At 38.1% G+C, this 19153-nt stretch overlaps 1 protein-coding gene across 2 annotated transcripts; it reads left to right on the top strand.

Moving 5' to 3' along the window:
* Positions 1 to 694: 694 nt before the first annotated feature.
* Positions 695 to 14785, top strand: klhl14 (kelch-like family member 14). Of its 2 annotated transcripts, XM_041991433.1 has the most exons (9): positions 695 to 1264; positions 2091 to 2991; positions 4841 to 4962; positions 8720 to 8809; positions 10066 to 10144; positions 10571 to 10761; positions 11899 to 12057; positions 13312 to 13469; positions 13713 to 14785. In XM_041991433.1, exons 2-9 carry the CDS (start codon positions 2114 to 2116, stop codon positions 13851 to 13853), a joined length of 1818 nt encoding a protein of 605 aa, XP_041847367.1. In that variant the 5' UTR covers positions 695 to 1264; positions 2091 to 2113; the 3' UTR covers positions 13854 to 14785. The 2 variants fall into 2 exon arrangements, with proteins under 2 accessions (XP_041847367.1, XP_041847368.1); XM_041991434.1 differs by lacking the exon at positions 695 to 1264 and having other exon boundaries at positions 1497 to 2991.
* Positions 14786 to 19153: the final 4368 nt, after the last annotated feature.

Genomic DNA, 19153 nt, shown 5'->3' with positions numbered 1-19153 from the left:
TTGTGGTGACAGATACTGTGTGATTTATTAATCAACATCTTTTAATCTATTTTTCTTTCTCTCTCTTTTTGATCTTACAGATCGAGTGGAATTCTGGAGCAGGTGAATATAGAACCAGGACTTTTACACACATCACACTACTGTGCACTGATGGATGCTGTCTTAGGTTCCATACCCTTTGTGTTTTCAGGCCTGCAGCAGGGCTTCAGGTTGTTTTGACAATGAATAGATCAAGACAAGATTTCATGAAAATACTCAATGTTATCTCAGATTTATGTTGTTTTGTAACTTTAAATCACTTTGGAAATGTGTGTGGTATGTGAGCTTATGCTTTTGTCACGTTTAAATAATAAAAAAAAAAAAGGAAATTCATATGCTTTTATTCAACATCCAGCACAGTAAACACTGCATGTGCATTATGGTGCCAATTATTTATGTTACAGATGCAAAACTTGAGTTTGTGTAAAGCACCTTCTTTTGAAGGACTAGTGGGAGCAGAAAGAGATGAAGGGTTATTTTGGCGATGGAGATTAAGGCAGGGGCTTTTTGTCATTTGTGCGAGACAAGCCATTCATCCATCCAGTTCACAGCCAAAAAAAGGCTGGTCCCAGAAATTAGCAGTTTCAGCTCAGCAGCAAAGTCGTCGGGCTGTGAAGGCAGAGAGAAATTGACTAATTAGCAATGCGCACTAAAACTTGACGGTTCTCTCTATAACAGCGAGGCAAAGACTCGGTTTTTCTCCCCCTTTCTCTTTTCTTTCTTCCATAGATGTTTGAAATCGCAGTCATTTACGCTCGACAGTTTTTACAATAGCCTTGAGCCATAATTTTGCGAGTCTCTCCAGCATCCATACCCCTGCATGGTCTCTCTCCACCGGCCATGCACGACCGTTTCTCTCCCCAACCGTGGATTTCCTATTACTCTCGTTACGACTCACTGAGCCCCAGGCCCAAGGATAATGATGTGTTGTTTCTTGGTAGCATAATTTGTCACACGTATATTTCTTCTTCTTCTTCTCTTGCAGAAAGCACAGCTCCCTCTCACACACTCACACACTTCTTGTTAATTCTGAAGAACAAATGATCAACGTTAACAAATAACCTGAAATAGTGACTTTATGAGTTGGAATCAATGGTTATTTTGAGACACCGACCATAGACTTTAAAGGAAAGAACATTTTTTAAGAAAAGGGGAGAACAAAGGAATATTCAGGAGATATTGGGAACCTGAAGCTTACTTTCTTTTTGTGAAGAGCTGAAGTCAGGTAAGTTTGGCTCCTTCTCAGGCAAGCTGCTCACATCATTTAGTTGTGACAGGCGCTTTTAGAGAATCTGGCGACAACGTTACAGCACGCTTGTGTCAAGTTTGCTAACATTACGCACATAGTAATAGCTTATTTACAGCCTAACAAACAACAGCCGCACATATTTTTTTTTAACTTTACCGAAAGCTACATTTCAGTGATTATTTCTCGATACTCACGCCCGCTTTACACAAACGCCAAACGCACCCGTACAGCTGCTGACGGCTCGCAGACAAACTAATTGCTTTTGTATGACTCCGTTAAATCTCTGCGATGTGAAATGTCCTCATTGTGGAGGTGTGCAGGAAGACAGAAGAATGGATATGTGTTAGCTGAATGCTGCATGCTCTCCATCCACCGTGGCGGCTGTCTCTTTCCCTGCGCCCCTACAACTTCAGCCGCGTTACCGAGAAGAAAAGCGCCGCAGCGGCTCCGTTTCCTCCGTTTTTGTTTTTGACAGCGCCCTTCAAACCTCAACCTCCATTTAAACCATCTTGTTCTCGAGTTAAGAATGAATAAGAGTGGCACACCGTGGGAACTGCTGCGGTTTTGTTTGTTGCTTTACGACCAGAGCTCAAAGTTGAAAGCGCCCGGAGCCGTATTGGATGCAAATTGTCACCGGCTGGTGTGTCATGAGGACTGTTCCCCACTGGATGGACGGGCGATCTGTTCAATAAGTTATTGAGAAATCTCTTGTAATAGCTGACCTGTAGCATCTGTGGGCGACGTGTGATGTGTAAATAAATGACCTGAGGTAAATGGCTTGCATGGTTTATTTTTTGCCTAGGTGGCGTTCACCGTCAGGAAGTCATGTCCAGATCGGGGGATAGAACATCCACCTTTGACCCAACACACAGTGACACCCTGCTGCATGGGCTCAACCTCTTATGGAGAAAACAGCTTTTCTGTGATGTGACTCTCACTGCCCAGGGACAGCAGTTCCACTGCCACAAAGCTGTGTTGGCATCCTGCTCGCAGTATTTCAGATCTCTCTTCTCATCCCACAATGTAATCAACAACGAGGGAAGCAAGGGAGACCAGGGCAGCAGTGGGACCCCCTCATCCTCTCCTGATGACAAGCTGATGACCACCAGCTCCAGGCCCATCAATAACCTGGTACTCCAGGGCTGCTCCTCTATCGGACTACGATTAGTACTGGAGTACCTGTATACTGCCAATGTTACGCTTTCCCTGGACACAGTGGAAGAGGTGCTTTCAGTCAGCAAGATCCTCAACATCCCCCAGATTACCAAGCTTAGTGTGCAGTTCCTTAATGATCAGATTTCTGTGCAGAACTACAAGCAGATCTGCAAGATTGCAGCACTGCATGGACTGGATGAGACCAAGAAGCTGGCCAACAAGTACCTGGTGGAGGATGTGCTGCTGCTGAACTTTGAGGAGATGTGTGCCATGCTAGATGCTCTGCCGCCCCCGGTGGAGTCAGAGCTGGCTCTCTTCCAGATGTCAGTCCTCTGGCTGGAGCATGACCGGGAGACTCGCATGCACTATGCACCGGATCTTATGAAGAGGCTGCGCTTTGCCCTTATACCTGCTCCGGAGCTGGTGGAGAGGGTGCAGTCTGTTGACTTTATGAGGAGTGACCCAGTGTGCCAGAAGCTACTCCTGGATGCCATGAACTACCACCTGATGCCCTTCAGGCAGCACTGTAGGCAGACCATGGCTAGCAGGTGAGGAAAAAGCCAGATAAACATAAAGATACGCAGAGAATCACACACACATTCATTCACACAAACACATCACAGTGAGCTAAGAGAGTCGACAGAAGGTAATTAAATTTAACACTGTTATCAGATGTCAGCAAATTAAACTCAAGCCATGTTGGTATGTGGTCTTGACTATATTGGGGGTCAGAAGAGTTGTGTATTTTGAGGCCCAGTTTATTGGGGGGGTGGGGGGGGGGCAGTCCTCTAACATAGTGACAACTGTAAACTGTCAGATATCTTGATCGCTACGCTGCACGTTATCCATACTAACAATGCTTTAACATATGCTTAACATGTGCCTTATTGACAAAACACAACTATTTCCTTACATGTCTGTGGAATTGTTTTGTAATCAATGTGGAAAACTTGCAAGAAACTAAAAGTGTATTGTAAATTTCAGTTGTAGAAACTCTCCTAAATGCTGCCATTACATTGTTGCCATGGTAATTATGTAGTTATGGTGCACCATTTATGATCCAAGTGAAAGAGGTATGGCACAACTGTTATTACAAGAAAGAAAAATGCAATACAGAAAAATCAAATTTAGTTTACATATGATTGTCATAAATGCTTCTTCTTAAGTTTCATGTCAAACTCACACAAATATGTCTATGTTTTGCACTTTTAGGAGCTTCTCAGTTGATGAAGGTTATCAGCAAGTTGATTAACTAGAGTGTGTTGTCAGGTGTGGGTCAATGAGCTGATTTGAGCTGATTGAGATAAAAGGAAAAAAAAATATTTTAAATGTCTATTTTTTGTGGGGACAGTGATTTTTGTTATTAATATGTATAATTTTTCAGGCCAGGATTTAAATTTGACAGTGAAATATTGACAGAATGATCTGAATAGAGGCTCATGCAACACATATCTACATTACCCCAATAATAAATCTGTCCTCACATACACACCTAGATGAGCAAGAAATCAGGAATCCTCATAATTAGTTTCACATGCCACTGTTTCTCTCCTCTCAATTAATCACTATTATCTATGTCCAGGGTCTCATTTGCATATGAATAACCCCAAAACATTTCCGAATGGTCCAATATCGGGGAGAATATACCGAGATTTACCCAACTGTAAAATGAAAAATATAAGAGAGTAAAAAATTAAGAATAAAAAATAAATATGTGAATGTGTCTGAACATGAAAGCCAGGTACTCTAAATGTTTTGTACTGCATATTGTAATGAATTTGTAGGTTTGTGGGGAAATCCATTTGGCATCTGATAATGGTCATAGTGGACAGTAAACTATGTGGCTGTAAGGTTATATTCCATGTACAGAAAATATATTACAATTGGTTTGGGGAAGTCACATGAAGCATTGCAGCCAATGAAATGGAGACATTGTAAAGGCAGGTTTATATACTCAGTTGTGCTTTTAGCCTCCAGCATGGCACCCTGTAGGACCGTCCTCGCTTCACACCTAATTGAAAAGATCTCTGTAGAGTACAATAAACCACTCAATAGCACATAATAGGGATGCATATTCTATTTAGAAAATTTTATTAGTTGTCATAATTGTGGCCATATTCTTGTCTGATTAGTTCTCATGCTCAGTCATAGTGCCAGAAAAAAGACCAACAATTCGTTCAGCTGCACTTATTCTTAAAATTTTAAATAAACTGATTAAAGGAGCATATGAATCAAAATACTGATGAAGAAAGATGTTGATATTATATATGTAATCGGATTAGGAAAGACCTACAGCTGTATTGGTTGTGTTTATTTTTGCATTTGCGTGTTTTTTGCCTAATACCTGCTCTGTGTTTTGTAATGCTTCTACACACACCTGCACTTCTGACATTACAGAATCCGTTCCAATAAGAGAATGCTGTTACTGGTGGGTGGTTTGCCTCCTGGACCCGATCGTCTTCCCAGCAATTTAGTCCAATACTATGATGACGAGAAAAAGACATGGAAGATCCTCACAAGTGAGTTTGAAAGGCTCTGCTTGTGTTGTACCTTAGGCATCTTGTGTTAGTGGCTATTATTATGAGAAATAATTGTTCCTATGGATGACTTTAACACAGGTTAATTTCAACAGAATATAAGGGGAAGGAGTTCCCTAAATCCTTCAGGTAATAATGTATCACTATCGCTTTTAATATAAGTTTTTAATCAGAGCGTGACTTCACAGCAGTGTGGAGCTTCATGCCCGGTTTCCCTTGTTTTTACTCAAATATGCTGACAGGATGCATGATGAGATTTACCTGAATCTAATGATCTATTGTGGCAGAGCTAGAACAATAAAATGACCCCCCCATAGATTTTAAATTTAGCTTGATTATTCACTCTCATTGATCGATACAAATTGAATTACCTTTTACATGCCAATATGTGGCATTAACTTGTTGGCTTGCAGTTGCTGCTGAGGACAGTCAGAAACCAAAGGGAAGTCAGTGGTACACTGTTGATACTGTCATTCAAACATTAATTGACTGGACATTGAAAGGAAAAATAGAAGAAGAAACTAAATACATCCTAGCACATGATGGCCTTCGTGCCCGGGTGTGTTGTGTTATATGAATTTCTTGGTTTCATACTGAAAGCAACTTGTCAGAATTTACCAGAAAATGAGTGATATATATATATATATATAAGTTTAGTCTGTTAAGACCTTTGTGAATGTACAAACACATTTATACTGCCCTTACCTTTGCAAAGTGTGTTGTGCTCTTTAAGGCTCTCTGTCTTTCTTGACCTTTTAAGGCTCTCTACTATATTGTTGCCATATTGCAAATGTCAGAAAAGCTATTGGGAAACCACATATCTCTTTTGCCTCATCATTGCTGGACATATTGAGTTTTTGTCCTTTGTTTTTGTCTCATATCTCAGCTGCTTCCCTTCATTCTTCCAAATTTGCCATGGGCTTGTGTTCTGTCAGCTTTGCCCTGTGCAGTTTATAGCTTCACTTTATTGCCTAAATTTTAATGAACCTGCTTAGAAGTTTTTTTTTTTTTGTAAATTCACCAGGAGTCTTGGACACGGTTTCTTCCCCTGCTCAAATCATAATGTTTTTTTATTTATTTATTTATTTTTTGGCAGCAGTACTTAAGTTTATGTTTGTCAAAACTATAAGTGTTCATTTTTACCAGAGGATTGAAGCATACACAACAGCCTGAAGCTCCCTGGTGTTTATGCCGTCATTTTCTCATTAAACTCACACACATGGGTATAAGCTGCAACAAGCAAAAGGTCAATGGGGATTTCAGTCATTCAAAACTAAAAAGTTAACACTCAAATGGTCCGTGGCGAAGTGGAAGGACAAAACTGCAAAATCATCCCCTCAATACATCAGTGACCATCTGATGTAGCCTCCTCACAATGGATGTGGAATAGAAGATTATTAACATTCAATCATAACTTTCCAATGAGCCGAAACCTGAGAGGGACAGCCTTTGATTAAGACATTCATCAACACAATTTGGGCAGAATTTGATCCTTCTCATTGTGTCAGATGTACCCACTGCTCGTTGATTCTAGTGTAAAGTTTGCCATCTAGTGTACCCACAGCAGCGTGGAAAACACAAGACAAAGGCAGGCAGAGACTTAGGCACAATGCAAGACAATTTTTTTCCTCTTTAAAGCCAAAATAGTTATTAAAACCTCAGTTTTGAAGATGGACCGTATAGCCACATAGTGTGGCCAAGAACAAAGGGATTCAGCTTAATAGAAGGCAGTTCAAATGGTGTTAAAGGCGCACCAGAGCTCAAGCAGCAGTGGTGCATTAGCTGTGGAGTCATTCAACCATCCACGACCGTACCTTCTATGCAGAGGTTTCTGACTCCCTCTAGTGAGCCCTAGAGCTTACTGTAGACTGGAGGGATGGCGTCCATCTCATAGAGGACGTGCTCATCCTGCTCTCCTATGGCTGTTTACACCCTGGAGTTTGTGGAGAATTTAGGTGAGAGTGTGCCAAATGGCCAGATAAATTTGACTTCTTCAAGAAATAATTCATAATTGCGGAAGAGGAAAATGGTTGATAAGCTTTTTTTAAAATCCCTAAAAAATGACTTTTAAGAGCCTTCATTACACTATAGCCTCATATTGTCCCACTGTTCACAGAATCTCATATATTATGTTTAAATCCTTCCAGAGCCCTCCAGATACTGTAGCTCATGACATACTGTATACCAGTAATCTTCCTTTCACATGGGTATGAGATGATTTTTAGTATGAGTACAAGTCACTAGACATCAAATAAAAAGTCGCCCATCCGTGTCCTATATACTGGTGACTGAATGATAATGTAAATAGCATGTAAGGGAATTTGGCAGTCATATGGCACTCGTTTTTTGAGGTGCACTGGAGGCAGGCAACCTAATCCCCTCATCTGAGATAAAGCTGTGTTTAGTGTATGTAGTATTAGTTCCTATCTGAGACTTCCCTCCAATGGAGGACTGGCACATGTCAGCCAGCTTGAGTAAGATTGCAGAGAGAGGCCAATTGGAAAGAAATGAGATTCAAGGCTGTCTAATTTTGCAGCAACTGTGATCCATCAGGCGGTGGGGAGGTGACAGTGGAAATGACTGATGGAGACAGACAGGTGGGCTTTAACATTTCACTGATTTGTGCTCAAAAAGCACCGGGCCTGAGATTTATTGAGTGAACACGATCATGTTCATTATGACTGTCACCTAAGACCATTTCTCTACATCTCAATGGGGTCACTTCAGCAGAAGAAGATGGAGGAGAGGAGGGGGCCATGAAAACATATATGGTGGAAAATGCTGAACTGTGCTACCACATAAAAGTATGTAAAGTTAAAGCCACAGTGTACGACCAGATAAATCATTGAAATGGCTTAGTTTAGTAGAAAAAAATCATAATGTTACCTTGTGGGATTCGATTGTTGTAATACTAATCAACAGTTGAGTAAAATTCCCAAAACATTAACATAAAGGCCTGATTAGAGAGAAAGCAGCTGCATAAACAGTACTGCAACTATTTTAATTTTCTTAACTGAATTATATTTGTAGATGTGTTATATGAAAACACAAAAACATACTGCTTACTGTCACCAAAGATATAGAATTTTTTTTTTCCTAGGAATTATTTGGCCTTTTATTTATTTTAGCCCTATAGATAGAGACAGTGAAGTTTAGGTTAGGTTAACAGGTTTTTCCACTTATTCAGTAGCAGACTGAATGTTTAAGGATTTTTATCTATCAAAGGGCAGATGTAATTTGTAACTTTTAGTTCAGAGGTGCTAACAGATACAGATGCTTCTAATTATGCTTGTTAGACAAAAACCCATTGATACATGAAATTATGTTCTTTGCAACACTGAGAGGTTATTAAGAGAGGTTGGAGAGAGGTTATCTGCAGATTTTTTTTTTTCATTTGTGATAGATTAAATAAGGGAACTAATCAGCAGTAACTGCTGTAATTTCGTAAAAGGCAAATCTGATCCAGTCAAACAAAAATCAAAGAAGTGTCATTGGGTTTAGGGCTGTTTGTAATGTATGATTGTCTATAGAGGAAATTTCATTCATCTGTTTTCATTTTTCCAATCGTAGTCCAATGTAGTGTTTAGATGGATTTACATTCGGTCTGTATCAGAAGTGTTATGTTAGATAGATTAGGCAAAAGTCAGATGTTTGTATTTTAAGAGCAAAAGTTGGACAGTATGTGCTATATCACCCACATGATGTAGTTACTGACCTTTAATTTTTGTGTGTCATTTAGTAATGCCTTACAACAGTGCCCATCACTGCGTTGTGGAAGTGGAGAACTTTCTGCTGCTGCTGGGAGGAGAGGACCAGTGGAACCCAAACGGTACATTACCACCACAAACTGCTCTACAGTCTTTCTTTAATTTAATTTCAAATGTCAAATATCTCTGATTGTTTACCTGATCTGGAGAAAGGCCTCTATCAGAGATTATGTTACAGTTCAAACTCACCAGAGTTAATGCAACACTTTCAGATTGTTTCAAACTCTCATTCTGGAGCCAGTTTGGCTCTAAGTGGGCAAACAAAACTCAAATAAACACTTGTCAATAATTGGCACAGAAAAAAAAACTTGATAACACCGAAATATTTGTGGTGTCATGGTGTTGGGTGCTTTTTGCAAAATGCTGGTAACACAGTAGAAAGAGGAATTCTGTGAATGGTTACAAAAAGGACTGTCTTTTGTGCTGCCAAAATTCACAGGGCTATAGTAGTAAAACAGAAAAAATCAAGTGTTCTTTTCTTTAGCTGTGTGAGTTATGATCTAGTTATTACTAATAAACGCTGTTAAAGAAATCTTACAAAGTTTTGAAAAGAACATTTTCTGTCAAAAGCAGATTTCTCTGTTATTTTAAAAACATAACAGCAACCATTTGTAAAGGCAGTAAATTATCAACACCTGAAATCATTATGTGTGGGTGGTGATTCATGAATACACACATGAGGGTTTCAGATTTATGGTACAAAACAAAAGGTGCACAAATTTTTTACTTTGGCTGATTGCAGCTGCAGGTGACTTCAGACATAGAGCATAAAACAAAACTGCAGACAAGTTAGAGAGTTTTTGCTTCCTGAGGAGTGTGAACTCACAACAATAGAACACCTGCAAGGTATGATCACTAAGTGTTTGATTTCCATGTGCAAAATCAATCAACTGCAAGGCAGACATAAAAAAGAAAAACAACAGCAACAACAACAAAAAAAAACAAGCTACGTCTTCTTTAGGAGAGCTAACTATAGAAGATAATAATAAAGAAATGAATAGCTCAGAGAAGTCTTAAGTCAGTCAGAAAAACGTTGTGTTGTCACAACTGCTGGATGAGAGCAACTGCAGCAACTGACCTGCAGCCACCTTCTTCCAGAGTTTTAATAACATTTGACATGATAATATTCTTCAGCACCGGTGATAATCAGACAAAATTTCCAACCAACATGCAGCGTTCATTAAATTAAATGTGCCAAATTAAAGATGTGACCTCTTAGAAGTAAATCCTGCCCTCTCATGCCTAAACTATACAGCTCTACTATTTATCTAACCAACCTGTTGCATTAGGTTATTTATTTTTCTTCTCTATTTTGCAGGAAAGCACAGCACAAATTTTGTCAGCCGCTATGATCCCAGGTTCAACAGCTGGATTCAGCTGCCCCCCATGCAGGAAAGGTGGGCATGGTTTGAATGCACATGCGACTATCACAGATGTTGATCAAACATCAATATGATTAAATTTATTTTAGGGATAGTGCTGGTTATAAAAAAACCAAAAAAAAAACAAACAAAAAACATAATTATTTAAACACATAAAGCAAATGATTGATTTTTTTATTCTTACTTAAAACCTGTATGCAATTTGTTGTACTTAAGATCTATTTTATCTGCAAGTTATCAAACTACTTTTTAAGTAAAACCAAGTTTGCCATTGCTCTAGCATAAAAAAGGGCACTTACAGCTTGTAGATTTATCACTAAGTTAATTCATGTGTTGTGATCCTCTTTCCTGAATCATCTTCACCTTAGAATTTGGGGAAAAGCCAGTGACTGTTGTCATAGCTCATTCAGCGATGTTGTCTGGTTGACAAATCTTCCTCAGGAGAGCCAGCTTCTTTGCCTGTCGCCTGGATAAGCACCTGTACGTGATTGGTGGTAGGAATGAGGCGGGCTACCTCTCCAGTGTGGAGTCCTACAACCTGGAGACAAATGAGTGGAACTACGTGTCATCTCTGCCACAGCCTCTGGCCGCCCATGCAGGAGCAGTGCACAATGGCAAGATCTATATATCTGGTGAGGAGAAAAGCTGTCACTCAGTCGTACATTACTCCATTGCAAAAGTAGTTTCCAGAAAGATGTGCTAGATACAGTAGGCTAACAACAAAAAAGAAAAAAGTAACACAATGTTCATATTACAGCTGTTTTATTGTAGATCCACTAAACTGACTTAATGCTTGTAAACTTAGAAAAACTGCAAATCATAAAAATCCAAAGCATAGAATATATACTTATAAATAACACCAGATAGACTGCCATTACATAAACAGTAACCAGCAAACCACAAAAAATAAAAATCAGAAGCACTGCAGCAGTGATCAGTTATATTGTTAAATGTTAGCACGGCTGAATTGTCTCAGACAAATAAATTGAAAAAGAGCATAAAAAATCCATATCGATACCTAAAAAATTAACTTACTTTACAAGGTGAAATGTGACTCTCAATACTTTGATTAGAGCCACCTTAAACTGATGGACTTAAAGAACGAGGAATGGACTCTGATTGTTTCTTCTCAAGTACAAATCCCCAGTTGGAGTGACTAAGGGCTTTGCATACTATATTTTACATAAACGCAGTTATACTCTTCTAGACCTGTAAACAGACTTTGATGTTAAAGCTCAGTTCAGTCTCCCTGGAAATCTTTTCTTTTCACAACAGCAGAAAGTGCGTCCCTTATATCAGCCAAAAGAAAAAGGTTTGAATTTATATTTCTGCCTGTAAAGACAGATTTAAACTTCTGGTTCATCATTTTTTGTCATCAGATTGTATAACTTTAAAACGTCTTTATAATAACTCTTCTACCAGAATATATTATTTTTAATATATTTTAATACTTTTAATTTTGTTTGTATCTAAGTCAGTTACACCCTCACTGGTGCACTACCTGAGACCTTCCCTTTTTCAAAGTTTATTATCATCTGTACTCCATTCATAATGATATAAAATTAAAGATGAAAACTTAAACACTGACCTTGTATGTGAGCTGAGTTTAAACAGAACAAGTCAAAAAAGCAGCCGTCAGAATTGCACAAGGACTAACACTCATAAAACCACAGAGGCATGCTCGTTCTGCAGACTACAATGTACAAGCATTTTGTGCATCTATGCTGTGTGCTGCATTAAAGGCATAGTGTTATATTTACATGTTGCAGGCGGAGTGCACAATGGCGAGTATGTGTCCTGGCTCTACTGTTATGACCCCGTAATGGATGTGTGGGCTAGAAAACAAGACATGAACACAAAGCGGGCCATTCATGCTCTAGCTGGGATGAACGATCGGCTGTACGCCATTGGTGGAAACCATTTGAAAGGTAAGCACTCATGCATTTCAGGAAATGAAAGAGGTCAAGATTGGTACCCCCGTTTTTTTCAAAACTGAAAATCATGTTGTTATTATAAGCATGGCCTTCGTTACCCTGTGCAACCTACCGCCTCCCTCTTTCACTCTTCAGTTTTTACAATACAAACTATAAAAGAGAACAAAGAGTGTTGTGCACTTGAATAAATTTATATGTTTCTTTAAAATACAGTCCACTCAGTTAACTGAGATATGAAATTCTACCCTCATTTGAACATATATTTCTTCACAAAGTTGATTACTTGCAGTAGGCATGGATCTAGTGCAGGGATAGGCTAGTTCAGTCTTAGAGATCTAAAGCCCTGCAAGTATTAGATGTTTCCCTGTTTCAACACATCTGATTCAAATGACTCTGAGTCCCTGAGCAGAACTTGATAAATTGTTGGATCCATATAATTTGAATCAGGTGTGTTGGAGCAGGGAAACATCTGAAACCTGCAGGACAACAGCTCTCTAGACCCAAACTTGCCTACCCCTACTCTAGTGAAAGTAGTAGTACTAGGCCAGGGGTGTCCATGTCCAGTACTCGAGGGCCCCAATCCTGCACGTTTTCAATGTTTCCCTGCTCCAACAAACCTGACTCAAATTAATGAGTCGTTGTGCAGAACTTCATAGGCTGTTGACTTCATTTAAGTCAGGTGTGTTGGAGAAGGGACACAGTTAAAACCTGCAGGACAGCAGCCCTCAAGGACTGACTTTGGACACCCCTGCCGTAGAGACTTTGAGACAAGAGGAAATATAGGACAGATTATGTATACCATACATTCTATGGACATATTTATTTGATGTTTCCTAATGTATTATTTTGAACTTTTTAGTTTCAAGATTAAATGTATAGTCTATTAGATCTTAGCCAAGAATAACAAGCAGTTTACCACTTAAAAACTCCTCTTGAAGACTACTATTGGTTTTTATTAGATTTTAAATACAGTAGATGGGTGAAACAAATGGCACTAAAGCTGCCTTTAGATTTAGTAATCTCTAAATTCTCACTGGTGCATCAGAAGTACTTAACCCTTTATAAATAACAAAGTAGGCAGAGCATACAGAAACAAATTAAGTTCAGTGCTGACAGAATAACAACATATATCTGAGAGTGAGAGGCAGACCGGAAAACATATTGTCAGTTCCCTTAATTGATAAGAACTTATCATTACCTGGATCTAAGGCAGGGCATATTTAAATATGTGTTCCTCATCTCACACAGGATTTTCCCATCTAGATGTGATGCTGGTTGAGTGTTACGACCCGAAAGCTGACCAGTGGAACATCCTGCAGACTCCCATACTGGAGGGCCGCAGTGGTCCGGGCTGTGCTGTTTTAGATGACAGCATCTTCCTTGTGGGCGGCTACAGCTGGAGCATGGTACTGAATGAAATATACACTCTCAATTAATAACTTCTCTCAGACACTGGTTAGGAATGCAGGAATATTTCTAATTTATTGAGTTTTTTTTTAGCTGTAGATGAATACAAATGATAAACGAACATGTGTTTACTGTAGTATTCTTGACTTACTGCAATTTTGTAAAACATTTGCAGCACAGTTTGAAATCCAAACAGTACTTAGAGGAATGCAGAGAATGACTTAATTTCCTCTTTTCCTCAGGGGGCCTATAAGTCTTCAACCATCTGCTACAGCCCAGAGAAAGGAACGTGGACGGAGTTGGAGGGAGAGGTGGCAGAGCCTTTGGCAGGCCCAGCCTGTTCCACTGTCATCCTGCCTGCCTGTCTTCCTTTTAACAAATGACAACTAATTCACCCGATGGGCAGTGAGGGTGAAGAGCAGCAGAGTGATTGGGGAGAGGACCATCGATAAGCAAAACACTTGTCAACAATTTTGTGACAAACCCTCGAGTCGTATGCCAGGGGTGTGTATAAATTATTTTTTTACAGGTTTGACCAGAGCACTTTCGTTATTCTCTACTGAAGGATTGAGAAAAAAATTGTGCAACTTATGTATTTAAACTTATCTGTGTTCTGAGAAATGGTCGCTTCCATATTTGATTTTATTTAAACAGATAGTGAGTGTTTTTGGCTTCTCTTCTATAGCACGTATAGTGTTAAACTGAATTATAGCTTTCAGACCCATTGTATCTTGTATTCAGTAGCAGCATTAATTCCAGCAAAATGCAGTGATGTTTCACCACCTGACAATGGCAGATTAAGTTGTACAATGGCTGGTAAGTTATTTTAACTGTAATGATCAAGGTGTATAGATATTCATCAGTTTATAATCATTGTTCTCTGGCTGGATTGTTCATTTATGCAACAGTTTCATTGTCTCTTTCTGAAAAAGAACATATCTGGGTATCTTAAAAGGGGATTTTCCAAAATTGTGTTTTTTTTCAAACAGCTGTTATAGAAAGGATAAACACAGGGAAATTAAACCTGAAAGCCAATAAACAGTGATCTGAGCACTCAGCAAGCAAACAGAGGGCACAAAAAAACAAAAAAACATAGTAATCGTGCCCCAATTTTATTTTATTATCTTAAAAATGTGCAACCAGACCAATTTTCTACAACTTATCTGCTTTAGAAAGAATATTTCCAAATGTTTTTGGCAATTATTCTTCTTGCCATTGGCAAGATAATAAAAAAAAAAAACAATGATGGTACAATCAAATTGTCATGGCTAGCCAATGTATATCTGGGTGGCATGTTTGGGTAAACAGATGAATTGATGTGGAGGACATTTTTGTTGTTTGCTCTCCTGTACAAGTTCATGTGAACAGGCCTGTTTATTAGGCCGCATCGTTTTAATCTTTAATGTTTGAAAAACAAACATACAGTGGTCTTTAATGCACTATTTGTGGACTTTTAAGTCAGCTGACAAAGTTCACTAAAATGTAAATTTAATGAATGTGCTGTGTTTAAAAGATATCTTCAGTGCAAATGAATCCAGTCTTGTCTACGTTATTCAGTTCAATAACTTGACTCTAAATATCGATGCTGTTGAATTCTGTAAAAAGATGTTGATTTCATTCTTGTACATAATCGCCTGCAGTGAAACATTTTTGTGCACTCAACCTTGGATTTATTCTCAAATCCTGTTATGTCCTTTGCATTTTAGAAAAAGAAAATAAAATGACTCTTGATGATTAAAGTAACTTTCAATCTGGGACTCAAAATTCATTTAAAAGTGAACATAACGTGAACATAACACGTTAAACTTCCACTGGTGATTATTCCCCTAAATATTCATCTGTGCTACTTAAAATAGTATGCGTGAAGTTTTAGCTTTGGAAAATGTATAATAAAAATAAAAATTAGAACTTTAAAAAGTGTTGGGGTATGCACCTTTTTCCCCATTCAGTAAATGGGGATTCATGAATATGCTAATCTGACCCAACCCATATCTCTTCTTACCTGCAGATGGTAGTCCCAGTGCTGTTTACTGCTTGGGTATTCACGTTCTAATATTTGGGTAATTAAGATGAACAAGCTATCAAATGTAGCTGCTATTAGCCCCTAGCTGGCTGTAGCTGGTAAATACTACATTACTAATTTTCTAATATTGTTGAAAGTGATTGAAAGTGAGTACATTAGTATTATCATACCTCCATGACTATAGCCACCATGGCTGCTTGGAGCAGCTGGCTAACTTCTCCTCATAGCCTTGGCTAAAGACATCTGTTAACTTGTAGTTTAGTTCCTCAACCCACCATTTCTATAAGTACTTTTCACCTCACCCTGGACCTAAAAATGTAGAGTTATGTATAAACATAAATCTAATACCCGATACACAGAACAAAGCCTTACCATTCAGGAGCTTATAAAATGTGAAGCAATAAGCATGGGGAGCACACCTGCTGTTTACACTCAGGGCAGCCTCTCATGCCAGACTAGATTTAATTTTCCAGCCATTTACTACCAACTATATCACGCAGCCAACTACATGCACATCTCCCTGCACATACACTTGATGTTCCTCCTCTCACTGGAAGCACTTTGTCTGCTTGGTGTCTCCATTTCAAGCAACCACTTGGCCAGGTGCCCAGAGGATAAGACGGCAATTATTTCCTCACAGAGATGATTCTGATAGATTACATAAATCCATGTCTAATTCTTACAATATGGCATCAGGACATTTGCAAATGCTTATAATTCCATGTGTCTCAAAATCCTTGAAAACATCCAACAACAGTTAAAATCTAAATATATTTCACAGTTTCTCTGATCCGTGGTGGCTAGGAGTCATCACTCCAGTCAAGAGGACTGGCCAACAAAAGAATAACACCATCTTGATTAAGACGAAGACATGGAAAGCTGTCCACAGAGAAAAATTAAGAGGTTTTGACAGACAAATGCAGCTTTATTCTGAGCGTCTAGCATGTGTGGATTTGAAGTCTTCATTTACCCTTCAGTGTTGGTGGCAGCAGATGGTTTCTGCACTGCTCTAAGTCCCACTCTTCCTCAGCCTGGGGAATAACAGGATTGGTTAAAATGAAGGAAGCTGACCTTTTAATTAACAGCGCAGACCATCACTGTAGTGTTTTAATCAAAGACATTCTCTGTAATTATATCTATTTTAATAACTGTACAGGATAAGGAGGAATATTTTGGTAAGGACCCAAAAATGACAAAGAAATTGTTCTTTCAAGGAAGGGAGAACCCTCAACACTTTACTATGTTTTTTTACTACATTTTTAATACAATACAAATATTGTTAATCACAGATTTGCCACCGTGTTGTCATTGCTGAAATAAAGAGCAGTATAATTAGTAGTAAGTACAATATAACTGTAAAGCACTCCCTCATTAAAGCTGTCATATTTGTACTTAAGTCATCTTTCAATAATCTAAGGAGAGACTGTTTTCATATGCTAATACATAATACTCTACATAATACTTTAATTTACTCTCTACTGGTTTATTCATTCAGGTATTTTAGTTAAAATTGGATTGGCTATAACATCAAGAGGTGCAAGCCTGTTCATAAACATCACACACTGCACACTTCATTGCAAGACAAACCTGAGGCATAAAGTTAGAGTAATTCTCTGTAGCTCTCTAAAATTAAATTTGTGGAGCAAACTGATTGCTCAGAGCTTCAAGCACACCATCTGGTCCACAACAGGCAATGTTTAAACCGTACAGTAAAACACAGAGGTGAGACCTTCATGCTGTGGCGATGCCTCTCACCAGGAAAACCCTGTAGGATTGATGGAAGAATGAATTCTGGGAAATACATAAATGCTACCAAAGGAAACCTAGACAGTCGTTACTTGAGACTGAAGCTTTGGTTCGTATTTCCGACAAAGCCTACAGAGAAGGATGGTAGCTGAATGGCTTTGTGACTGTCTGGTCGTGTCAAGCAAAGTCCAAAACTATTTTGTTTGTCTAAAAGTTTTTGTTTTGAAATATCTGAATAAACTATAAAACAAACAAAAAAAGCAAACTAACAAAATAAATAAATAAATAAATAAATCCAGCTCTTTTATCGGGCATGATGATAACAGAGCTGTTTTCCATATCCATACTATACATATTACATCTTTACCCCCTTTTTTGTGATCATGTATTTTTCTGTTTTTACGGGAATAAACAAACACCCGATAGAAGAAGTACTTTACTCTCTAAGTTCAGCAGCTGTGAAAATAAGTAAATACCCCATAATTTCTTTGGCTGTTTTTTTTAGAACTCTATGCTTTGGGCCTAGTTGTAGCATTTGGTGATAACTGACCTTTATTCAGGAAAAAAGTATTTATATAACACCAAATATGCATAGCTCTGAATTTTACTGTTATCTGTATTTAAGTGGATGTGCAGTTATTAAAGACAATGCTGCAATATAAGTAAAGCAGAAAAGCTTCTTTTGTTACATGATTTGTCCTTAGACTATCCTGCAGTTAGTTAGACAGTTTTATATCAGACTGGAACATTTTAATTAGCCAACCTACCTCATTCACTTAATATCTGACTTGTAAAATAATAATAATAATAATAATAATAATAATAATAATAATAATAATAATAATAATAATAATAATAATGATAAAAAACAACAACAACAATAATACAAGTGAGAAACCTGAAACATCTGAAATGTTTGTCTTTGTTTTCATACCAGTCTGGCTTATATGTTAAAATAAAAACAGTAATTTAATGCTTAATTTTAGATGCCTTCTTGTATAGTTATTTTTATACAGTTATCTTAAATGTTAAAATATTTATCAGAGTGGATTATCTCAGTCTGTAGTATCTCACAATCATCTACAGTAAGTCCTCCATATGAATCATCAGGTAAGTAAGTATTTACTGATGAATCATCATTTATTAGATCATTCTTTAGAAATGTATTTTTAATCAACTAATCATGATCTCATCACTTACCGAGCTGTTTTATTAAAATCTGAGTAATCAAATAATAATAATGATAATAAAAATCAGGAGTCCAAAATTAAATTACAATACCTGTTTTTTTCTCCATATATATATATATATATATATATATATATATATATATATATATATATATATATATATATATATATATATATATATTTATATATATATATATATATATATATATATATATAAACATCCACAGCTCCTTCTTGCTTTTTTTAACCCTACCATCGCTGGTGCTGCTGTGTGTCAAGTATGTGGCTTTAGTCCACCATCTAGTGGTACAAATGTCTGAGTTTCTGTATTTGCTTTTAAACCACCCGACCACCACTTCAAACGAAGACCTGTTGCATTCTCGTTTTTCACTGAACTTCGTCTGATTTTTGGACAAATGAAGAGGCTACTGAGGGACGGGGGGCATTCAGTAAACTCTGTAAGGGAAGTTTGAAGACACAGCTATGCACTGTCAACCTCACAAAGTGACTCATATAGCGGCAGCCAGGGAGTGAAGATGGCTGGGATTATTTCCATGCCTCGCTCCTGTCCCCGTGCGCGTTTACGCTCATCTGTGCCACACTCCTCTAGCTCCCAGCCACCTCGCAGTATTTTTAGCCATACAGCGGTAATCAGCACTCAAGGAATCCTCGCGAAATCATCCTCTCATCACTAAACTTGAACTGACTGAGTGACCGACAGAGG

This window comes from Melanotaenia boesemani, chromosome 8 (genome assembly GCF_017639745.1).
Source record: "Melanotaenia boesemani isolate fMelBoe1 chromosome 8, fMelBoe1.pri, whole genome shotgun sequence".
Taxonomy (NCBI): Eukaryota; Metazoa; Chordata; class Actinopteri; order Atheriniformes; family Melanotaeniidae; genus Melanotaenia; species Melanotaenia boesemani.
This window is presented reverse-complemented; position numbering and strand designations above follow the sequence as displayed.